The sequence below is a fragment of the Vulpes vulpes genome, chromosome 10, assembly GCF_048418805.1.
Source record: "Vulpes vulpes isolate BD-2025 chromosome 10, VulVul3, whole genome shotgun sequence".
NCBI lineage: Eukaryota > Metazoa > Chordata > Mammalia > Carnivora > Canidae > Vulpes > Vulpes vulpes.
Genome location: NC_132789.1, coordinates 83962036 through 83984125, shown reverse-complemented (window position 1 = coordinate 83984125; position 22090 = coordinate 83962036). Strand labels below are relative to the sequence as shown.

Here is a 22090-nt window from a genome sequence, read left to right as displayed (position 1 = left end):
TTTTAAGTTAACATTAAAATCGTGGTAGAAGGTAGAGCTATAGTTTTACTATTAACATCCTGGTTATTACCATCCTTCATATTTTTTATACTTTAAAAACATGGCTTTATTTTTAAAGAAAACAAACTATTTGTTATATAATGGATGGCATTTAACTTTTAATGTGAATGTCAAATATTTGAAACCACAGCTAATATTGTGGCAGCCTCAGGAATGCGTGCAGTTGCTATTAGGGGTTTATTTTTTCCCCACAAAAATAGACTTAGATAAACCACAAATCAAAAGCCTCAACAATTAAATTCAAGGAGACTATTACCATAATATGTGAATTTAATTTGTAATATAGTCCTTAGATAATCCATATTTTTATACAGGACAACAGGGTTTAATTTGGAAACAGTGGTACTCTCAGTTTCCAGGATTCTCATAATAGTCAAAAATGTACTTAGCCATTCTAAAAGGCTGACAACCCAAGTAAATTATTATCTATCCCACCTTGACAAATTAGCAACATGCTGTATAATTAAGAAGTGAAAATAAAAGCAGTTTCAAACTCTGAACATTAATTTCACAAGATGAATTTTCTTGAGGTCTTCATCTCCTAAAAATAAAGTTCTTAAGTGATTTTATTTTTCAAAGTTAAAGCATGCACATAACTATCACATAACTATTTATTAGCTCTAGTAGATAAAAGCAAACATGTAGGTAGATTTTCTGAGGGGATACCTTAGTTTACACTCTGCCCTATACTTCTTTCCAGAACGATTCCCAGCACAGGAGCACCTTCTGTCCATAACTGGTTTCACATGTATCCTGGGAAAAAAGCATCTCCTTTCAGCAGGTCACAGAAACACTTGATATGCTTCCAAGCTCTAAATTCCAAAATACTGTTTCTAAGTGAGACTTTTTCTTATTTAAAATTAAAAGCCAACCACTACATAAAAGAAAACATGATCCTTGATTTTTTACTTTCTCAAAGAAAAGGAGGAACATGGTTTATTCTCTTTGAACGTTATAGATTTTGTCTTACATGCACAGCCACTGTGATGTTACTCCTTTGCACACACAAACCAGTGTGCACACCCACCCCTTGGTCTCCTGGGAGGCCACATGACAGCAACCCCACTAATCATGTGATCCGGGCCCAAAGAAAATGCAAAGTGCTTCTCAGCATGCCTGTCCTTACCCCCTGGTAGATGGCCAGTCTCCCCAAGGGTCTTTGATATATGACTTTGAATATAGAGATGTCGCTTGCTAATTCTAGCCCCAGCTTAGATCATCTGTGGCTCTTCTAGTTGTCCTGGAAAATCAAAGTATATTTTCTTACCTCTGAAGTATTGGCAAGTTAGAATCATAAAACACTTCAATGACAGGCCACAAGGCATTGTAGCATTGTGACTGAGAGACAGGCTTTGGAAATAGACCTAGGTTTCTACCCCCTTCTCTGCCACACATTTATTGTGTCTTTGGGCAGGATTAAATCCCCAGTCTTCACTTTTGTCATCTGTAAAATGAGGATACCATAACGATTATGTCATAAAACTGAGGTAAAGATCAAGTTACTATATGCAAGGTGTATATTAATATACACCCAATAAATAGCAGTTATTGTTCTTTTGTATATGGATGGGAACAAGAATTTACCAATAGATAACTGCCATATTTGTTCACAAATGTAACTAATTGAGATTCAGTATCAATCTAAAAGTGTGAGCCTAAAAACCTCAAAATATTCTACACCATTTAACTGCTGCAATGCTGCTGTTTTCCATTCTGGGGACTTACATGTCTGTATTCCTTAAACACAGTTCCAAAGGATGGCCTCAAAAGCCAGGCTGCATTTGAAGAAATGAGGACAAATTACATCAAAGAACTGAGGAAGATGGTAACTAAGTGTCCCAGCAACTCTGGGCAGAGCTGGCAAAGGTTCTACCAACTGACCAAGCTTCTGGACTCCATGCATGATGTAAGTAGAGCCTTCATGCCTGTTAAATGAAGGATCAACAGTCACACCGTATTGACCCAACAAAACTGGAGAGGTGAGAGAGAGTTCTAAGGGATTCAAGAAAAATGGGGACAGATTATCCAGTAGGAGGCAGCAAGACTTGAGAATTGATTAGGAAGGACATTTTCTTCAGATCACCTCAGGTGGAGTAAAGGGTGTGACTCTCTTCCATTCTGAGCGGGATGAGAGGTGCCGGGTACCATAATGGCTAAACCCCAGTGCCCTGGGCCAGGGAAGGCCCCCATATTTGCTACAGGTGTCAGATCAAGTTTCACATTTCTGCTTACAATTTAGGAGATGTTTGGTTACTAAAAATGTTTGCTTTAACATTGCATAAATAGTGTTCATCTTCTACAACTGTTAATCTAATAACACAATCTTTCCAAAATATTATTAGTGGTCCAGGGCCAACTTGGATAATCTCAGTCTTTGCCAAATTTTGAATCCTATATTCATTCTTCACAGGAGACACCTTTCTTGCCTTCTGTAAATATAGAAAGTAAATCTTGAGCTTGTTTCTAAATTAATCAATTTTAGATGTAGTCTAGGTGTTTGTTAGCAGTTTCTACAAAATATTGATTTGGTTAATTTGCTTTGTTATGTCATTTGAAATATGCTTCTTTTTTCACTTTGCAAGCAGTTTTCTGTAGTTCTGGCTCAAAAAAAAAAAGTTGTACGCAATCATGCTGCTTTAGTTTCTTATGTTTGTGAGGTTTTCATACTTTCTTTTGGAAAATTTATTGCCATATAATTTGGGTCTTTTTGTTTTTTTTTATTTAAAAAACATTTTTTAATTGGAGTTCAATTTGCCAACATATAGCATAACACCCAGTGCTCATCCCGCCAAGTGCCCCCCTCATTGCCCATTACCCAGTCACCCCAACCCCCTGCCCACTTCCCCTTCCACTACCCCTTGTTCATTTCCCAGAGTTAGGTGTCTCTCATGTTTTGTCACCCTCACTGATATTTTCACTCATTTTTCTCTCCTTTCCCTTTATTCCCTTTCACTAATTTGTATATTCCCCAAATGAATGAGACCATATAATGTTTGTCCTTTCCGATTGACTTATTTCGCTCAGCATAATACCCTCCAGGTCCCTCCACGTCAAAGCAAATAGTGGGTATTTGTCATTTCTAATGGCTGAGGAATATTCCATTGTATACATAGACCACATCTTCTTTATCCATTCATCTTTCAATGGACACTGAGGCTCCTTCCACAGTTTGGCTATTGTGGACATTGCTGCTATAAACATCAGGGTGCAGGTGTCCTGGCATTTCACTGCATCTGTATCTTTGGGGTAAATCCCCAGCAGTGCAATTGCTGGGTCATAGGGCAGGTCTATTTTTAACTCTTTGAGGAACCTCCACACAGTTTTCCAGAGTGGCTGTACCAGTTTCAGCCCATATGATTTGTATAAGAAATTCTTTTTCAAATACTTCCCTGCTTTTCAGAAAAATGTTGCCAGGTTCCATGGCTAGTATTATAATAGTACTCCTATTGAAATCATGAGTCATCCTTTAAAATTTTGTTTATGCCAGTGAAATGATATGATGTCTCTGTGGTCTGATTGATAAAGAACGTCACTTTCCAGTGTTTTACACTGAGGACTCTGAACATACCACATTGATTTTGCTTTCTCTCAACTTTTCATACATTGTTAAGTCACATTCCCACAAGATGAATTCATTGATAATTTTGCTAATTATTAGTGGCCTAAAGAGTATGATTTAATGGAAAATCTTAGGACTAAGAGATGATGGCAAATGCAGCTTTAGAGAGACCGCAACTCTGTTTTGCACAACTCACACAGAGAACAAAAGAAACTAGAGCCTGGAGCATAGGCCACCTATAGGAGAACAGGTAGTAGATGTACTTTCTTCTGTCGGCTTTGTTGAAAACCCTTTATCGTGGACTCAGACCAGACTCTTGGTTTCTTTCTTGATGGGTTTTCTTATTGGTTCAAAGATCTGGGCAGGCTTAAGTGCAATGTCAGAATTAGTATGTGATTGTCATCACTGCAACATGTGATAATAGATGATAACACTTTGAGGCAATTTGTGTGTAATGAGACTGGCAGCAGAAGTGAAGACTTGTTTTTCTACAGCCTCTCAGAATCTTGGTGCCTTAAGCTGGGAGGTACTGTGGAAACACTCGGAGTCCACGCCAGTGGTCAATGTCTCTGTCCTCAGCCAGCATGTTTTTTAGTGCCATACTTGGCACAAGATTGGGACTCACTGAGTCATTGACCCATATGGCTAGATCATAGGTGGTGATGTTCTGCAAAATTCCCCCAGGCAAATCAGTCTTTTTAGGAGGCATTTTTTGGATTTTTTGTAATCCAGGTATAATTGACACACAGTAAATTGAACATTCCTTAAGCGTACCTTTGGGAAGTTTGACACACATATATACCTGTGAAACTATCATCACCATTGAGATGACAGACATATTTATAACCCAAAATGTTTCCTTGTCCCCCTTTTTTAACCTTTCCTGCTACCTCCTGCTCCCCAGTTGCTTTCCAGCAATAGAGTTTTGTTAATATATCCCAGTGTCTCATATACATGGAATCATGCAGTATGTAGTGTTTTTGTCCAGCTTTCTTCACTTAGCATAATTATTTTGAGATTTATCCATGCTACTGCATGGATCACTGGTTCATCCCTGCCCTTTGCTGAGTAGCATCCTACATGTGGATATTCCACAACTTGGTAGTCCACACACATGCTAATGGACAGTTGGGTTGTTTCCAGAGTAGGGACTAATAAAGATAAAGCTGCACTAAAGTTTGTATACCAGTCTTCGTATGGACATCACTTTCTTTTCCTTGGGTGCATAGCTAGCCAGTAGTGGCATGCCTGGGTCACATGGTAGGTGTGTTTTCATTTTTTGTGATAGTGCCAAACTCTTGTCCAAAGTGGTTGGCCAGTTGTACCTTCCCTTGAGAAGCGTGTATAAGTTTAGATTGCTCCACATCCTTGCTAGCTCTTGGTTATGGCTAGTCTTTCTAGTTTTAGCCATTCTAACAGCTATGTTCTGGTGTCTCACAGTGGTTTTCATTTACATTTCCCTAATCTTTTTGTGTGCTTATTTGCTATCTTTATGTCATCTTCTATGAAGTGTCTATTCAACTATTTCATTCTTAAAAGTTTGATTTTCTGATTGTTGAATTTTATTTTTTTTATTTATTTTAAAATATTTTATTTATTTATTCATGAGAGACACACAGAGAGAGAGAGAGAGAGAGAGGCAGAGACATAGGCAGAGGAAGAAGCAGGCTCCATGCAGGGAACCTGATGTGGGACTCGATCCCAGGACTCTCAAGATCAGGCCCTGGGCGGAAAGTAGGCACTAAACCGCTGAGCCATCCAGGGATCCCTGATTGTTGAATTTTAAAAGTTCTTCAGATATTCTAGATACAGAGCCTCTATCAGATTTATGATTTGCAAGTATTTCCTCCCAGTCTGTGGATTATCTTCATTTTCTTAACAATGTCTTTTGAAAAGCAATAGTTTTTATTTTTTTATAAAATCCAATTGTTTTTTCCTTTTATGAATCCTGTTTTTAGAGTTGTATCTAAGAAATCCTTGCTGAAGCCAATGTCACAAATCTTTTGTCCTCTTTTCTTCTAGAGATCACTGTCCTTCATTGACCGATATGGAGTATATTGAAAAACACTTTTTATGCGTTGTTTTGTTATTGGTTTTTTTTTTTAGGGCATTTTTGGTTTTTCCTTATGGGAGGGTAAATCCAATCCACCTTACTCCACCAGAGTAGAAGGCTAGAAGGAGAACATTCTTTGGGGGAATCACTAAAGTCATTTTAATTCTGAAACCCTTGTTTTAAATTATCAAACATGTTTGTGCTTCAAAGTAGCCTAACAGAAGCATCTTGAATGCTCTATTTATATTTCTATTGTAGACAGAATATTGAAAAATGCATCGTAAGTCTAGAGGGACCTTTCTAACATCCGCACTTACTCAGACTCGAGACTGCCTACAGCTTTTTCATTACAGTAAATTAGTGAATCAACATTTGTGGAATTTTCTTCCAGGGAACAAAGAACTCCACAATGGCTGGCTCTATCCTCAAGCCTAGTTTGGTCACCTTGTGGAAAAAGAGCATTTGTTCCTAAGGTTCACACAAATACGAACCCTATGAGTCAAATCAAAGTTCTGCTTAAATAGCATTCGTAGTATGCCACCCCTCGGGACACATGTCCATAGATCTCAGGACATGTGGATTTCTCCCACATGGTGCACACATGTGTTGGCAGAATGCTGCCAAGGTGTGTGAAAGGAACATTCTCTGAAAAAATAGATTGGCCAGTTAAGTATTTGAATCGGTCAGCAACTTTAATGAATCATAATCCCCCTGAACATCAATCTTTCCCCCAAAGAATGTTTCAAAGAAAGCAGCTGTGGTCAGGCTGCTAGGAATAGATGTATTTTTGAATTGTAAATGTTTGAGTATTATATGCAGAGCAGATAGATTTCTTATTCTTCTAAAGAAAATTGATAATTTAATAGTCATTCTCTAGCTATTGCTAAGGCTGGCAACTAATTTTCCACATGTAAAAAGCACATTTCTAATGAAGTTATTGGTAACTTCTGTTCATTCATAGAGATCAAGGATTATGTTATGATCACTGTGTAGAACTGTTAGTAAATATTAAATGTTGATATTAATAGTACTTTTTAGAGAAAAATTGCCCTTTTTCTATTAATTGGTTTCAAGGTCATACTATTATAATCATCTTTATTTCATACACTCTAGCAAGAAATGTGCCTCGTGCATAGCACTATTGACAAGGCTACATAGGATACAAAATAAGTGTATGACACCAACCCAGTCCTCAAATAGCTTGGATTCTAGATAGGTGGCTGGAGAACAACACACAGCAGAAGAGAACCAGGTGGCTGCTGGGGCAGCAGAACATTTGAGACCACATAGGTCTCATTCTTTCTCATGCCAACATGCCCTCACCATGTTCTGGACCAGAGGTGCAAGTGTGAATAAAATACCTGTCCTTAGGGGATCCTGCTTGTCTGTTGGAGGAAGATGTTCATCTCATTTAGCAGATGCTTTAATGTCTGAAGGCGCAAGGCAGTGTCTGGGGGAGAAGAAACCCAAAGCCTGGCCTCCAGAAGCTTGTAGTTTGCTCAGGCCCCCCCCCCCACACACACACACACCACTGTATAGGCAGGGGGCTTGGGAGTTCTGACCAGGTGAGCATGCCATGAGTTGCAGGCTCACTGATGTTTATTCTGAATTGATAGAAAGCCTGATTGAAAAGGCATAGGAGCCAGCTGTGCTGGGCAGGGGTCCTGGAAGGCTTCCAGGAGGGTTTCAGAGAATCTTTATTTAATAGGAGAAGAGACAGAGGCCCAGAGAGTGATTTTGCAGGGTCCATGTGTAGCCAATGGCAGCTGAACCCTCTTGACTCGCTGTCTAGTGCTCCTGAACCACTGTCACGATGAGGAGCTTCAGGCAAATAGCAGCTGTTCAGTTTTAGGCTGGTCTGCATCTTTGCAGATCAGAAAACTAGCATCTAGGAACATTAAAAACAGCTGCGCTGCTCTCCAGCTCTCCAGACTCATTTAGATCTTCCCTGGCATCTTCTGGAATGCATTGTTTTTGTGAGGCACGGGGTTACATCTTGAAGGCAACGAACCTGGCGTTGTAGTAAAATGTCATACACGTTGGGAAGTTCCCAAAACAAAATGTTAGGTCTGCCTCAGCATAAACTGAGCGGGCTTTGGTGCAGAGGCTTTTGTCTTTGCATCTGATCATTAAACCCAGGTAAGAACCTACGCGTTGCCTGGGTGGGCACTGGTGTGTCGCTTGGATGCTGTTTTCCGCGTGACAAAAGGAAACACTCTAAGGGTCATGTTGCTGAAGAATTGCTTTTCTGTGGTTCCAGAGGGAATGTTCACAACTGAAGTGGCTCTTCTCTCAGAGCCAAGGTCTTCCTTCCATGAGCTGGGGCAGGGGGGAGCAGAACATCTGCTGGGACAGTAAGTGCTCCACGTGCACATTGGGGAGACTTCATGCTCTGCATGAAGAGGGCATTAAGTTTCAGTGACACGATCACCAACAAGAGAGGTCTTGCTGCAAGCAGTCGAGACTATTAGCAAATATTTTGAGATTCTTATTGATCATTTAATCAGTGGGTGCTTTTGCATCTGGGCCGTGGTAGCGTAATTTCCATCGTGGTTACACTATCGGTGGCTTTGAGATCGACGCAAACCTATTTTCAGCATTTCTCACCACACGCTGAGGAATGCGAACCACAAGTTTGGCTCCGTCCACTGTTTGGGCAGCCCGCTTTCTTTCACATTTGATTCTGGTTTATGTCTTCCCAGTCAGCTTCTCCTCAGAAAACATTGTAAGACCAAAATAGGAGCCCACTGCAGAAACGTTACCCCAGAGAATGGCCTGCGGTGCCGTACCACCATTTGTCCCAGTAAACTTGGGCATTTCACTTAAATTTTCCACTCTCAGTCTCTTCACCTATAGAATGGGAATAATGTCCATCTTAGGGAATTTTTAGGAGCGAATGAAATAACATGAGTCCTGAGTGAGGCCTCTGCCACAGAGCACAGAACAGATACTCACTTCTCTACATCCCCTTTTCCCAGACTATGTTAGAGTTTCCTCAAAACTGTATCTCCATACCACCAAAAAACTCCTATCAAGCAGTTTTAATTCGCTTTTAAATACAGAGACCCCCAAGGGGCACCTGGGTGGCTCAGTCAGTTAGGCGTCTGCCTTTGGCTCAGGTCACCATCCCAGGGGCCTGGGATTGAGCCACCCATCATGTTCTCTGCTTAGTGTGGAGCCTGCTTCTGCCTTTCCTCCCTGCTCATGTTCGCTCAGTCAAATAAATAAATAAATAAATAAATAAATAAATAAATAAATTTATTTTTAAAAATAATAATAAATAAATACAGAGACCCCCAAGTGGAGCCTGCTTCTGCCTTTCCTCCCTGCTCATGTTTGCTCAGTCAAATAAATAAATAAATAAATAAATAAATAAATAAATAAATAAATAAATTTATTTTTAAAAATAATAATAAATAAATACAGAGACCCCCAAACCCTTGAGGCATAGCATGGACCTTCAAGGAAACGACAGTCCACATTTGGCAAGATAGGCTGTAAGGGCCAACAAATAGCTCTGAAGAATTGAAAAATTTACCTCCAAGCTTGGGAATAAGTCAAATATATCCTTGATAGCCATTTTGCTTCAAATATACAGATATTTATTCATGTGATCATATAGTTTCCTCCTTTAATAACATGTTACCTTACATTAATGTATTTTCTAATGTGAAATCAACCCTTCATTTCACTATTAGAATTTTCTTAGCCAGTGATGCATGGTGTGTGTGTATGTGCATGTGTATGTGTGAGAATGAATTTAAAACTGATTGGATGAGTTCACTGATATTTATAGGGTTTTAATTTTACCTTAATTAAAAATGCTTTATATTTTCCTTTTTATTATGTTTATTGGAGAATGTTATTTTTATTTTTTAAGATTTTTAATGAGATATGTATAAGCACTTCCTTGAAAATTTCTTCAAATATACATGAAGAAAGTTTCAAAAAAAAAAAAAAAGATAGGCTGTAAGGACCATTCCACAGAGTAAGGCAGGAAGCATAATACGTTGTCTGGGAGTGAGTCACCAGAATTAAATCAATCCTAAAGCATTTCCATGATGCTTCAGGTCCCAGTGCACACCAAGTCAGCTGAACATATTTACCAGGGGAGATCGGTGTTGTTAACAAACATGTTGGGGTGTGCTTGAGCCACTTTCTAATTTGCTGGATTAAAGGTGATTGATGATGCAATGATGGCAGATTGCCATGAGGTGACCATCAGGAGGACTGATGCTGGCGAACCATAAACCCTTGCCCCAGGTGTTATCAGATCACTGCTAACAATGAAACGGCTGGCCATGCTGCTTCAGCACGAGGAGAGAAATCTCCCTCTCGTCTCGTTGCTCAAGTGACAAGGAAAAGACACTATTTGATTCTCTATTTGTAATACAGCACCGGCAGTAGAACACCTGTGTGTGTGTATGTGAGTGTGTGTGTGTGTGTGTGTGTGTGTGTGTTTAAGAGTGATCAAGTTCAAAGCCACGTTCTACTTCACTGAGCAAAGCAACTATTCAGCATTATACTGCCTTCTTCTTCGACAAGACCATGGCTAGAACCATTCTACATAAAGGAAGAGTTGTTTGCTCCAGAGTTAGCTAAGGAAGCAGAGCCTTATCTTCCAGGGACCCAGTGGAGGGGAGGACACAAATTACACAAAAGACCCTCTCCTTTTGAAAATTAAATTAACTAAAATTCATTAAATTACGTTAACAATTGACATGGCAGATTTTTATTTTTTGTCTAGTTGATGAAACCAGTGGAACAGTTACTATGGTTCACAGCATTTCTGTATAATACCTAAGCACTGACATTTGCCCTTACAGATTTCTCATCCCAAGGGTATAGAATAGTTCTGAATGCATTGCCCTGGGTAAATGGTGCCAATGAGTGTTTATTTCCATTCAGAATATTTTTATCTTTGTATAGCTGAAAAAGATGCGTCAGATTTTTTTTAAAAAAATAGGAATCCGGGAAATGGAGAGAAATAAGAATGTTCTAGTATTTTGATATTGTGGATAAATAGAGAATTCATGACCTTGGGTGTGGTTTTTGGAAAGGTCTGGGCTTTTCAGGGTTTGGCCATGAAACCCAGGTAGATGTAACTCCCCACAGTCATAAAGGACATCCTTACCTGTTGTTCCTTCTTTGTTCCCATGTGAATTTAAGGGCAGTGTCAGGCAGTGGTCGAGATTGTGACTCTCCAGCTCCCCTAGGGTTTGTAATCAGTTCATACTGTGAGAGGCAGGAAAAAAGCTGAATTACTGCCTTCCTAAACCTGTTGGAAACAGGATCTGAGTAACCGGGATACTACATAAGAGAAGATGCCTTTCTGTGCCTCATTGTTTTAGGGCCTGTAGGATGAGACACCCCTATGTCAGTTACACTTTCTGTTAACCAGGGGTGTGCAGAGGAAGTGCTGCTGAGGGACTCTGCTGCTGGGACCCGAGCTCCTGGCAGGATAGGCACACCTTCACCAGGCTGGGTACCGTGCTGGTACTGAGGATACAGCAGCAGCAAAGGAGACTCGGTCCTTGACCTCACAGTGAAGTCTGATCAGGCATATAGACAAGCAAACCAGGGATTAAAATCCAGTGTGACAGGTGCTCATAATGGGCTGTAAGGCGAATAGGTAGTGTATCTGGAAGAGGAAGAGATGGGGTAGAGATGGCCCATGGCATGAGGTGGGGAAGCAATCGCTAAGCTGAGCCCCAAAGGCAAAGTTGGAGTTTGCCAGACAGATGGAGGGAAGCTGTTCCAAGCCAAAGGAGTTAATATCCCAAGAGAGAGAGAAAACATGGTGATTTTGAGAAATGGAGAATTTCATTGCATCCAAGGGTGTCGGGGAGGAACTGAGAGAAATGAGAATGGAGACAATGAAGGAATCTGTGAACCACCTCAAGGGAGCTATTAAGGGATTTTGAGCACATCTGTGGAGAATCTAGACTTGCTCTGTGCGGTACAGTAACTATTAGCCACATGCAGCTATTCACATGGAAGTTAATTAAAATTTAGTAAAGTTTTAAGTTGAGTTCTTCAATCATAGTAGCCACATTTCAAGTGCTCAGTGGCCACATGTAATTAGTTGTCACCATTTGGGGCAATGCAGAAAGTCTGACAATTGTCTGTTATTGGAGAGTGCTGATCTAGAGAACCTTTTAGGGGAGGGGCAAGAGAAACAGAGGGCCAGTTGGGGTGCTGGCATGATGATCCAGGTAAGAGATGGGAGACTACGTCACAGGTAGGGAAAGGCAGGACTGAGGAGACACTCATGTGGTGGAATGGATGTCTCTTGGTGTGATGAATAGAACATGGAGATTGAGAGAGGAGGGAGGAGGGAAGAGGTCAAAGATGACCCCTGGGATTTGGACTTAAATGGCTGGATGGGGTGGAACCAGCACTGACAAGGGGGCTGAGGGGAGGAGCTTTGGGAGGGGATATGATGATCAGGTTTTGGATGTACTGATCTAAGGAGCCCTTGGGACATCCCAGGAAAAATGTCAGGCAGGCATGAGGCTCTGTGGAGAAGAAGGTGAGAAGCATGAAGTGCTGATGCCATTAGGGGAGGTGGTGGCACATGGTGGTCATGAAGCCTGTCAGATGGAACTGCCCAGGCATTGGTGTGGAGCAGAAGGCCTAAAACCAAACCCAGAGGGAGAAATGGCCAGTGGATCCTGAATAGGAAGATTCCTAGGAGGCTACAAAGGAGCTGCTGCTGAGCTTTAAAAAAAAAAAAAGCAGGGACATAGGGGACAAGCTAGAAAAGAGAGTGTCTCCCACTGTGCAAATGAGGGGTCAGAGGGACAGAAGCTGCATAAAGGTCAATCAGCAAACAGTCTGAAAACTTCTACAGCCATAGCAACGGAAAAGGTCATTGTGAAAAATCACTGACTGATTCAAATTGTGTGAATGTTCAGTAGTTTCCGATAACTGTATCAGAAGCCACAAAGCAAACTGGGACAAGAGGTTTTTAAAACAAACAAACAAACAAACAAACAAACAAACATTGAGGTGTTTTCCAGTAAAGCTCCTTGAAAAAATTGCTTTAATAAATAGTAGAAGTATGAATCTTTCAAGTGAGGGCATGTATATAAATGAGTACTTTATACGTGGATGAAAAAACCTGCAGTTTTTGTGTTTGAGTACAGCTGAGAAATCACAGTGGCTTAGCAAACTCTGTCTTTGTGAATAACCCCAAAACAAACTATTACAGACCTCAGTCCAGTCACGTATGAGTAATTGTGAATTAGTGAAAGCTTTATTATATGCTCTATACATATCTGTGTGTTCCATATACTAAATACATGTGTATGCACTGCATGCATCTGTCAATCTAGACAGAGACAGAAGGCGGGTGCAGAAGGCAAGCTGGGGTGTATCAGGGCTGATCGCACATTTCAAGTCACGATTTTATCGATAGTACCGGTCCTGAGTTCTTTCTCACCCATCAGCTTCTTATGAAACCCTGACAGTTAACAGTTAATTTCCACATGCAGCCCAGAACTTTATCTCCTTCAGTCTTTTGAGGCTGGTCATGGTTTTCTGTGGGTGACTTGATGCCAAATCTGGGTTACTTCCTTACCTCTTCGCAAAAGATTGATTTAAAGCATTGGATATTTTCAGTGGCTAATGTGTAGACTGTGACAGTGCTTACCAACTGCTGGTCGGTACCTAGGTCATATTCTGAGAAATGAGGAAGAAACTTCGATGTAGGAGTTTGTCATTCCCTTATTTTAATTGCAATGAAATATACAGACATGAAAGTTGCCCCTTCCTCCATTTTTAACTGTACAAGCTCACTTGTGTTAAAGATTGTCATACAATCTTCAGAACTCTTCAGCTTATAAAACCAAAACTCTGTATATGCTATTAAACAACTCATTACCTCTTCCCCAGCCCTGGCAACCACCATTCTTCTTTCTGTCTCTGAATTTGACTTCTCTAAGTACCTCAAATATATGGACTCACCGTAATTTGTCTTTTCGTGACTGATGCATTTCACTCAGCACATTATCCTCCAGCTTTATCCATGTTGTAGCATGTGTCAGAATGTCCTGACATTTTGAGGCTGGGTAATATTCCATTGTATGTGTATACCACGTTTTCTGTATCCATCTGTGGATGGACACTTGAGTTGCCTCCACCTATTGGCTATTGTAGATAAGGCTACTATGGACATGAGTGTGCAGACCTCTCTTCAGGACCCTGCTTTCAATTCTTTGGGTATGTTCCTAGAAGTAGAATTGCTAGATCATGTGATAATTCTATGTTTAATTTATTGAGGAACCACCACACTATTTTTCACAGTTTTTTACATTCCCACCCACAGAGCACCAGGGTTCCAATTTTTCTGCATCCTCACCAACACTTGCTATTTGCTGTTACTGAGTTTTGGTTTGGTTTGGTTTAGTTTGACTTGGACAGTGGCCCTTCTAACTGGTGTGACGGTAGTATACTGTGGTTTTGATTTGCATTTCCCTAATAATCAGTGATGCTGAGCATCTTTCATACGTTTATTGGTCATTTGTATTTCTTCCTTGGAGAATTGTCTATTCAAGTCCTTTGCCCATTTTTTTAAAGATTTATCTATTTATTTTAGAGAGAAAGAGAGGGAAGGGGCAGAGGGAGAAGGAGAGGAACAGAGAGAATGCAAGCAGACTCCCTGATGAGTGCAGAGCCCCGACACGGGGCTCAACCCTGAGATCATGACCTGAGACAAAATCAAGTCAAATGCTTCACCGACTGAGCCCCCCAGGCACCTCCTTTTGCCCATTTTTTAACCAGTTGTTTTGTTCTAGTCGTTGGGTCAAACAGTTCTTTATACATTCTGTATAGTAGCCCCCTATCAGATACATGACTTGCAAGTATTTTCTCTTATTCCATGGGTTTTGTTTATTTGTCTTGGTGTCAGAATCTTTCCTTTCTGAACTTATAATGATAATGGACAGTAGATTGTTTCTTTTAATCCTTAACTGGAAAAATTAAAAGTTGTATCTGATCCTAATTTATTTAAAGAAAAAGGCAAAGGCATATTTTCTTGTAATAACTACTTCTTTGGCTTCATTAACATTTTAAACATTGCATATCCACAGAACACACACCATTGTTCACAGCTAGTTTTGAAAGGATGCTTGGAAACTAGGACCTTGCCTTTGTGGGGGAGGTATAAAAGAATTATGCATTCCATTCCCACCTGACTCTACAAGAGTTATGATGCTATAGGATGGGCTTTCTGGAAAAAAAAATAAAAAAACAGAAACAAAATATCAGGTAGAAAGAACCACTGAGGGTCCTGAAGCCATGCTGAGAAAATCACATTAGGATCTAACCAGACATGTAGGAATCTTTTCTTAATCGAAAATATATCTAGGGAAGATTTTGGAAAACTATCTCATTGTCTAACACCTGTGTCAATAAAAACCCCCTCTTATGCAGCCTAAATCCCTCTTCTTATAATGTAAAATAACTATATAATACCTGGGATTTACCTACTGCCTTTCTTCCTTAAGTCCTGTCATTAAATCCTTCTAATAACTCCGTGAGGCAAGGATGAGTAAATACTACTGTTTACATTTAATCACCTCATCTTGATTCCTTTCTCTATAGAAAGGGAATAAAAGTAATATTTACTTTTTTTTTTTTTTACCTTTTTACAGAGAAAAAAAATTAAAGCTGAGACTGATTAAGTACACTTTCCCAGGTTCCTAAGTGAGGCAGGACCAGAAGGCAAGGGCACAGGAGGGAAGGAAGCACCTGTGAGACACATCAATGCAAAGCCTTCCCTGCACCCGGTTAAATTCTGTTGCCTCTGGTAGGTTGGGGGTCCCCTCTGGACCCCACACATAGGAGGGTCCCACTCTTGGCTTCATATTTTGCTCTCACCATCTTGAAGTCTGTAGCAAACATTGAACAAGAAGCCCCACAACTAATGCCACCTGTCCTGGGCTCAATATTACCCATCTAAGATGGTGTTGGTCAGAGATGATGAGTGTGGGGAGCACTTTGCAGCTTGCAGGGCACCGGGCACATGCATGTTTGAAAGGGTGCAGCGAAGGGCGATCCCTGGGTGGCTCAGCGGTTTGGTGCCCACCTTTGGCCCAGGGTGTGATCCTGGAGTCCCGAGATTGAGTCCCACATGGGGCTACCAGCATGGAGCCTGCTTCTCCCTCTGCCTGTGTCTCTTATGAATAAATAAATAAAATCTTAAAAAAAAAAAAAGAAAGGGCGCAGTGGAGGTTATGAAAGGTAGAAAGCTAAGTCAAGCAGGGTAGGAGAATTGAAGGAAATAAGAGACTCATCACTACACTGGAAAGGAGCCTTGAAAACTAAGGCCTAACTTGACATGAGGAGAACAAGTGAAGAAATTTCATAAGGGAGAGAGATGCCGCGAAGCAGAAGAGAGGAATGTTATTATCAGGGCCGTTTTAGACTCGGGAAGATCATTTTAAATGACTGTGAATGCAAAGACCCAGAAGATGCCGGTTGATCAGTTGTGTTTATCAAGGTCATGGTTAAAAGAACTGGAAAGTGAATATGGTTTCACACACAGTTGATTCTCATTATTTGCAGATTCTGTTTTTACAAATTCTCACATTGGTTACAATGTATTTGTAACCCCAGAATCAATGTGGCCCTTTTGCAGCCATTCACAGACATGCACAAGCAGTAAAAATGTGCAGGTTCCCAGCTAAGGTCAAACTGGGTGCCATTCTGCTTTCTTGTTTCAGCTCTCGTGTAGTAAATAAGTGTCCTTTTCATGATCTGTTTAGTGACTCAGTTCTTTGCATTTTTGTTGGTGATTCTTCTGTTTAAAACGGTCCCCAAATGTGCTCACACACTATCTCATGTTCCCAGGCAGAAAAGAGGCTGTGATGTGCCTTATGGAGAAAATAATTGAGTTCAGTCAACCTCATGCAGGCATGAGTTATAGTGCTGTTGGCCATGAGTTCAATGTTAAAGAGTCAACAATATACATTAAATAAGGCGTCTTGAAACAGAAACACATAAAACAAGGTTGTGTATTGATTGCTGACAGTGTGACCAGCAGTTCATGGAAACCGAACCGTGTATTTTACCCCGGAACAAGGGTGTAGTATTTGCTAATCCTGTTCTCCGTGACACAATAGGATGTAACTACCATGAACAATGACAACTGTAAATGTATGTAACCTACAGGGACTATAGGCCCAAAGGGAAATAACTCCTGAAAGAACAGCCAGAAATGGAAGACAAGGGTGACAGTGGTTCTCCATTCGAATGACAAATTCCGGAGCCCTTAAGCTGGATGATGATGTTCAAGGACTTTTTGGAAAGCATTTCCTAAAGGCTCAGAGAATCTGTATAATGTTTGGAAAGCCAGCTCTAGCTACCAACCAGATTGCTTGGTTCACAGACTTTTTTTTTCCCACATTTTAGTATTTCTGAAATCAGGAGACATCTTATACTTGATTTATATATTTTAACAACCAACCAAAACCTGTTCTCCCGTAAACTGTTACTAAATCCCTAGCATGCCTTCCAGTCCAGGGCTGGGAGACTTTTTCCATAAAGGGCCAGATAGTAAATACTGTAGGCTCTGCAGGCCCCAGAGTCCTGCTATAACTACCTGGCTCTGCCACTGTAACAGGAGAGTAGCCATAGATATTACATAAACGAATAAGCCCGGCTGTGTTCTAGTAAAAATAGTGAAGTTGCTATTTATATAATTTTCGTATGACAGAAAATACTCTTCTTTTGATTTTTTTGTCCAATCCTTTAAAAGTATAAAAAACCAAATGAAAAGAAAAAAAAGAAAAAGAACATGTGAAAACACTTATAAGGCCAGATTTGGCCTGCAGGCCATAGTTTGCCAACCCCTGATCCATTCAGTGGCATAATAGAAACAAAGGAATAGACCCTTGGTCTCAAGTGTCCTTAGTTGGATCAAAAGAGGCTGCCCCTGACCAATGGGGTCTGGCCCTTGCTGTTTTGAACAGTGTTCCTTTTCCTTCAGAAATAATACAAGGATTTTAACAGCTTCTATCTTGAGTTAACATGATATTAACGTTGGTAACTTACCAGCATGAATCGGTTTAGGATTTTACATTGCTCAGAACAGGGTACACTGGCAAGAAGAATCTAGGAAATATTGCAGACAAAATTAAGAGAAGTTCATACTTCTATATACAGTAACATGCCAGTGCGTTTCAAACACAACCCTTCCCTTTAGATTCCCTTTGTTCGGCAATGTTCTAATTACCCCTTTATCGTTAAGCTCTACTTTCTATTTCCATTGTGTCATTTTTCTTTGTGTTTTTCACATGTACAATAGACCTTATTCACGAGAAGGCGGAGCTGCGATCCAGAACGAGGCTTGTAACACAAGGAAACTTAAACAGGGTGGAAATTAAATAAATCTAAGTACAAAAAAAAAAAAAAATTGGAAGGAAAGGAAATTGAACCCATCTTGCTTACCACAGCATCCAAACAACATATTTGGAAGATTTAATATTCATCACTGACCAGAGATCAAGGACCACTACTGAATTTAATATAAAAATGGTAATGAAGACAAATTAAAAAGTAGCCTCTGATAATAGAGTTTCAGAAATGCTCTTCATTTTTCATAAGATGTGGAGCAGCTTCTGCTTCCCACCCCAGAAGCCAGCCCATCCCTCCTGGGTACTTGGTCTGGCCCAGAATGCCCAAGCCTGCAGGAGCCTAGACTCTGGAACTATCTCTGTGAGGCCACTTCCTCCCCCACTTCTTGAGGCAGCCAGACCTCCCTAGAGGCGGAGCCGGGAGCCCTGGCTTTGGCCACCCTCTGGGCGGCGAGTGGGGGGGGGGGTGTTGTCTGTTACCTAGAATTTGCAGGCAGAGCTCACATGAGAGTAAACAGCCCCATGAGCCTCGTCTCCTGCTTCAGGGATACACATGGATCCCATGCATTGGATCTCTAGGACTTATTTACGGGTTGCAATTTGGCGCCCTCAAACATCTCAACTCTCCCCCTGGTAACCATTCTAGGCTCTGTTTTTATGAGTTGGGCTTTTCTTGTGGTTTTGTTTTTATAGTTCTCTGCTCCTTTTTTCTTCTCTTGCTCCCTTCCCTTGTGATTGATGACTTCCCTTAATGTTAAGCTTATATTCCTTTCTCTTTATTTTTGTGTATCTATTATAGGTTTGTGGTTGCCATGAGGTTCATATATAACCTCCCAGTTATAAAGCAGTCTGTGTTAAGTTGATGGTTGCTTTAATTTGAACACAGTTGACCACTGCATTTTCACTCCTGCCCTCCATGTTTTATGTATGTCATATCTTACATCTTTTTCTTGTGAATCCCTTCACTGAATTTTTAAATATAATTGATTTACTATTTTTTATACCTTCATACTAGCTTTGTAAGTGGTTGATCTACTACTTTTGACGTATTTGCTTCAGCAGGGAAATATTTTCCTTCCATAATTTTCTTCTACTTACATGCTTTCCTTTTCTGCTTTAAGAAATCCTTTTAACATCAGTTTAGTGGTGAAGAACTCCTTTAACCTGTGTTTTTTCAAGAAACTCTTTTTCTCTCCATCAACTCTGAAGGATAATCTTGCTGGGTAGAGAATTTTTGGCTTTTTCCTTTCAGCACTTCAAATACATCAGGCCACTCCCTTCTGACCTGTCAAGTTTCTGCTAGTAAATCCACTGATGGCTTTTGGGGTTTCCCTAGTATGTAACTAGTGCTTATCTCTTGTTCCTTTTAAGATTCCCTCTTTAATTTTTGCTATTTTACCTTTTAAAAGATTTATTTATTTATTTTAGAGAGAGCATGCAAGCAGGGGGAGGGGCAGAGGGAGAAGAAGAGAGAGAATCCTCAAGCAGACTTCACTGAGTGCAGAGCTCAACACAGGCTTGATCCTAAGGACCTTAAGACCACTTCTGAGCTGAAATCAGAAGTCAGGCATTCAACTAACTGAGCCACCCAAGTGCCCCAAGTTTTTGCTATTTTAATTCTATATCTTGGTATTGACCTCTTTGGGTTCATCTTGTTCGGTGCTCTCTGTGCTTCCTAGACCTGGATATCTATTTCCTTCTCCAGATTAGGAAGGGTCTAAGCTATCATTTCTTCAAATATGTTTTCTACCCCTTTCTCTCTCTTTCTTCCTTCTGGGATCCCTATAATGCAAATGTTAGTATGCTTGATGTTGTTTTAGAGGTCCCATAACCTATCCTCACTTTTTTTTTCCTTTTGCTGTTCGACTTGGGTGCTCTCCATTGCCCTTTCTTCCACATGCTAATCTTCTACATCAGCTAATTTGCTGTTGATTCCCTCTGATGTATTTTTCACTTCAGTTATTGTATTCTTCGGGATGCCTGGGTGGCTCAGTGGTTGAGCATCTGCCTTTGGCTCAGGGAGTAATCCCAGGATCTGGGATCGAGTCCCACATTGGGATCCCTGCATGGAGCCTGCTTCTCCCTCTGCCTGTGTGTCTCTGCCTCTCTCTCTCTCTCTCTCTCTCTGTGTCTCTCATAAATAAATAAAATCTTTTTTTAAAAAAGTTAATTGTAGGATCCCTGGGTGGCGCAGCAGTTTGGTGCCTGCCTTTGGCCCAGGGTGCGATCCTGGAGACTCGGGATCGAATCCCACATCGGGCTCCCGGTGCATGGAGCCTGCTTCTCTCTCTGCCTGTGTCTCTGCCTCTCTCTCTCTCTCTGACTATCATAAATAAATAAAAATTAAAAAAAGAATTTTAAAAAGTTAATTGTATTATTCAACTCTGCTTGTTTTTTTTTTTTTTTTTGTATCTCTATTTAAGTTCTCACTAAATTCATCCACTCTTATCCCAAGTCCGATGAGCATCTTTATGACCATTACTTTGATCTGTTCATTAGGTAGATTGTTTATTTCATTTAGTTCTTTTTTTGAAGTTTTGTCTTATTCTTCTGTTTGGAGCATATTCCTCTGTCTCCTCTTTGTGTGTGTGTGTGTGTGTGTGTGTGTGTGTGTGTGTGTGTGACTTTCTGTGTTTATTAGGTGAAACAGCTATCTCTCCCAGTCTTGATTGGCCTTGTATAGGGATGTCCCCCATCTACATACGGAGATGTATCCTGGTGGCTTAGACTGAAAGGCTGTAGCTGAAGCAGGCACAGCCTGGTAGGTCTCAGTGTGCTCCATGCTGGAGCCACCTTGCTTTGATGGTTTGAGCTGGGGTGGACACAGACCAAGGCACTCTGTACAGGGGGTGTCCCAGGCTACTTTGTGCCTGGGCTACCTTGGTGAGACAGCTGGAGCTATAGTCAGTGCAGGCCAGGGGATCCTGGGATGATCCACACCAGAGCCATGCGAGCAGAATGGCTGGAGCTGAAGTGAGTGTGGGCCAGGGTGCTCTGCACAGAGGGCACACTGGAGGGATAGCTGGAGATGAAGTGAGTACTTCATGCCAGAGCTGGCACTGGACAACTGGGATGTGGATGAAGAGGACATGGACCAGGAGGTCCCAGGTTGCTCCATGCCAGGGTCACCCTGGTGGATGGCTTGAGCTGGGGTGGGCATGGACCAGGGCATTTTGCACAGGGAGTCATCTGCCAGGGTGCCAGAGCTGCCCTGGTGGGATGGTTGGAGCTGAAGCAGAGATAGGCCACAGGTTTCCCAGTGTGTGCCATGTTACTTAATGGAGTAGCTGGAGCTGGTGTGGGCTGGCGGTTCAGGGCTTACTGAGGCAGTGGGCTGGCTAGAGGACCTGGTCCCTTTTCCCATCTGCCATGGAGGTTCTTTCCTGTTTTTTTTTTTCCTGTTTTTGGAGTTTTATGGTATCAGGTTGTATGTTTAAGTCTTCAGCCCATTTCAAGTTAACTTTTGTGTATGGTGTAAGATAGTGGTTCCATTTTCTCAACACCATCTATTATAGAGACCATCCTTTCCCTATTGAGTGTCTTTGGCCCTCTTGTCAAATACTAGTTGACTGCTGGGGTTTACTTCTGGGCTTCCTTGTTCCATTGCTCTGTGTGTCTGTTTTTATAACAACCATGTATTTAAAATACTATGTAGCCCTATTGTATAGTTTGAAATCAGGAAGCATAATGTTTCCAGATTTCTTTTTTTCTCATGATTGCTTTGGGTAGTCTGCATCTTTTATGGTTTCATACAAATTTTAGGTTTTTTTTTTAATTTCTGTGAAAAACGCTGTTAAAATTTTTAAAGGAGTTGTGTTGAATCTAGAAATGGCTTTGAATAGCAGGGACATTTTAATAATGTTAGATCTTCCAATCCATGAACACAGGACATCTTTCCATTTGTTTGTATCTTCTTCAGTTATTTTCATCAATGTCTTATAGTTTTCATTGTACAGATCTCTCATTTCTTTGGTTAAATTTAGTCTTAATTATTCTATTGTTGGAATGCTATTGTGAATGGGATAGTTTTATTTTTTTCAAATGTTTTGTTGTTTAGTA

At 40.8% G+C, this 22090-nt stretch overlaps 1 protein-coding gene across 4 annotated transcripts in view; it reads left to right on the top strand.

The window, feature by feature from the left end:
- NR3C2 (nuclear receptor subfamily 3 group C member 2) overlaps positions 1-22090 on the top strand; it is a 329868-nt gene that overhangs the window by 295173 nt on the left and 12605 nt on the right. For all 4 annotated transcript variants that reach the window (XM_072724792.1, XM_072724793.1, XM_072724791.1 and 1 more), the window contains exon 8: positions 1809-1966. In XM_072724792.1, the coding sequence (XP_072580893.1) occupies positions 1809-1966 (158 nt within the window). The remainder of the gene's footprint in view (positions 1-1808; positions 1967-22090) is intronic.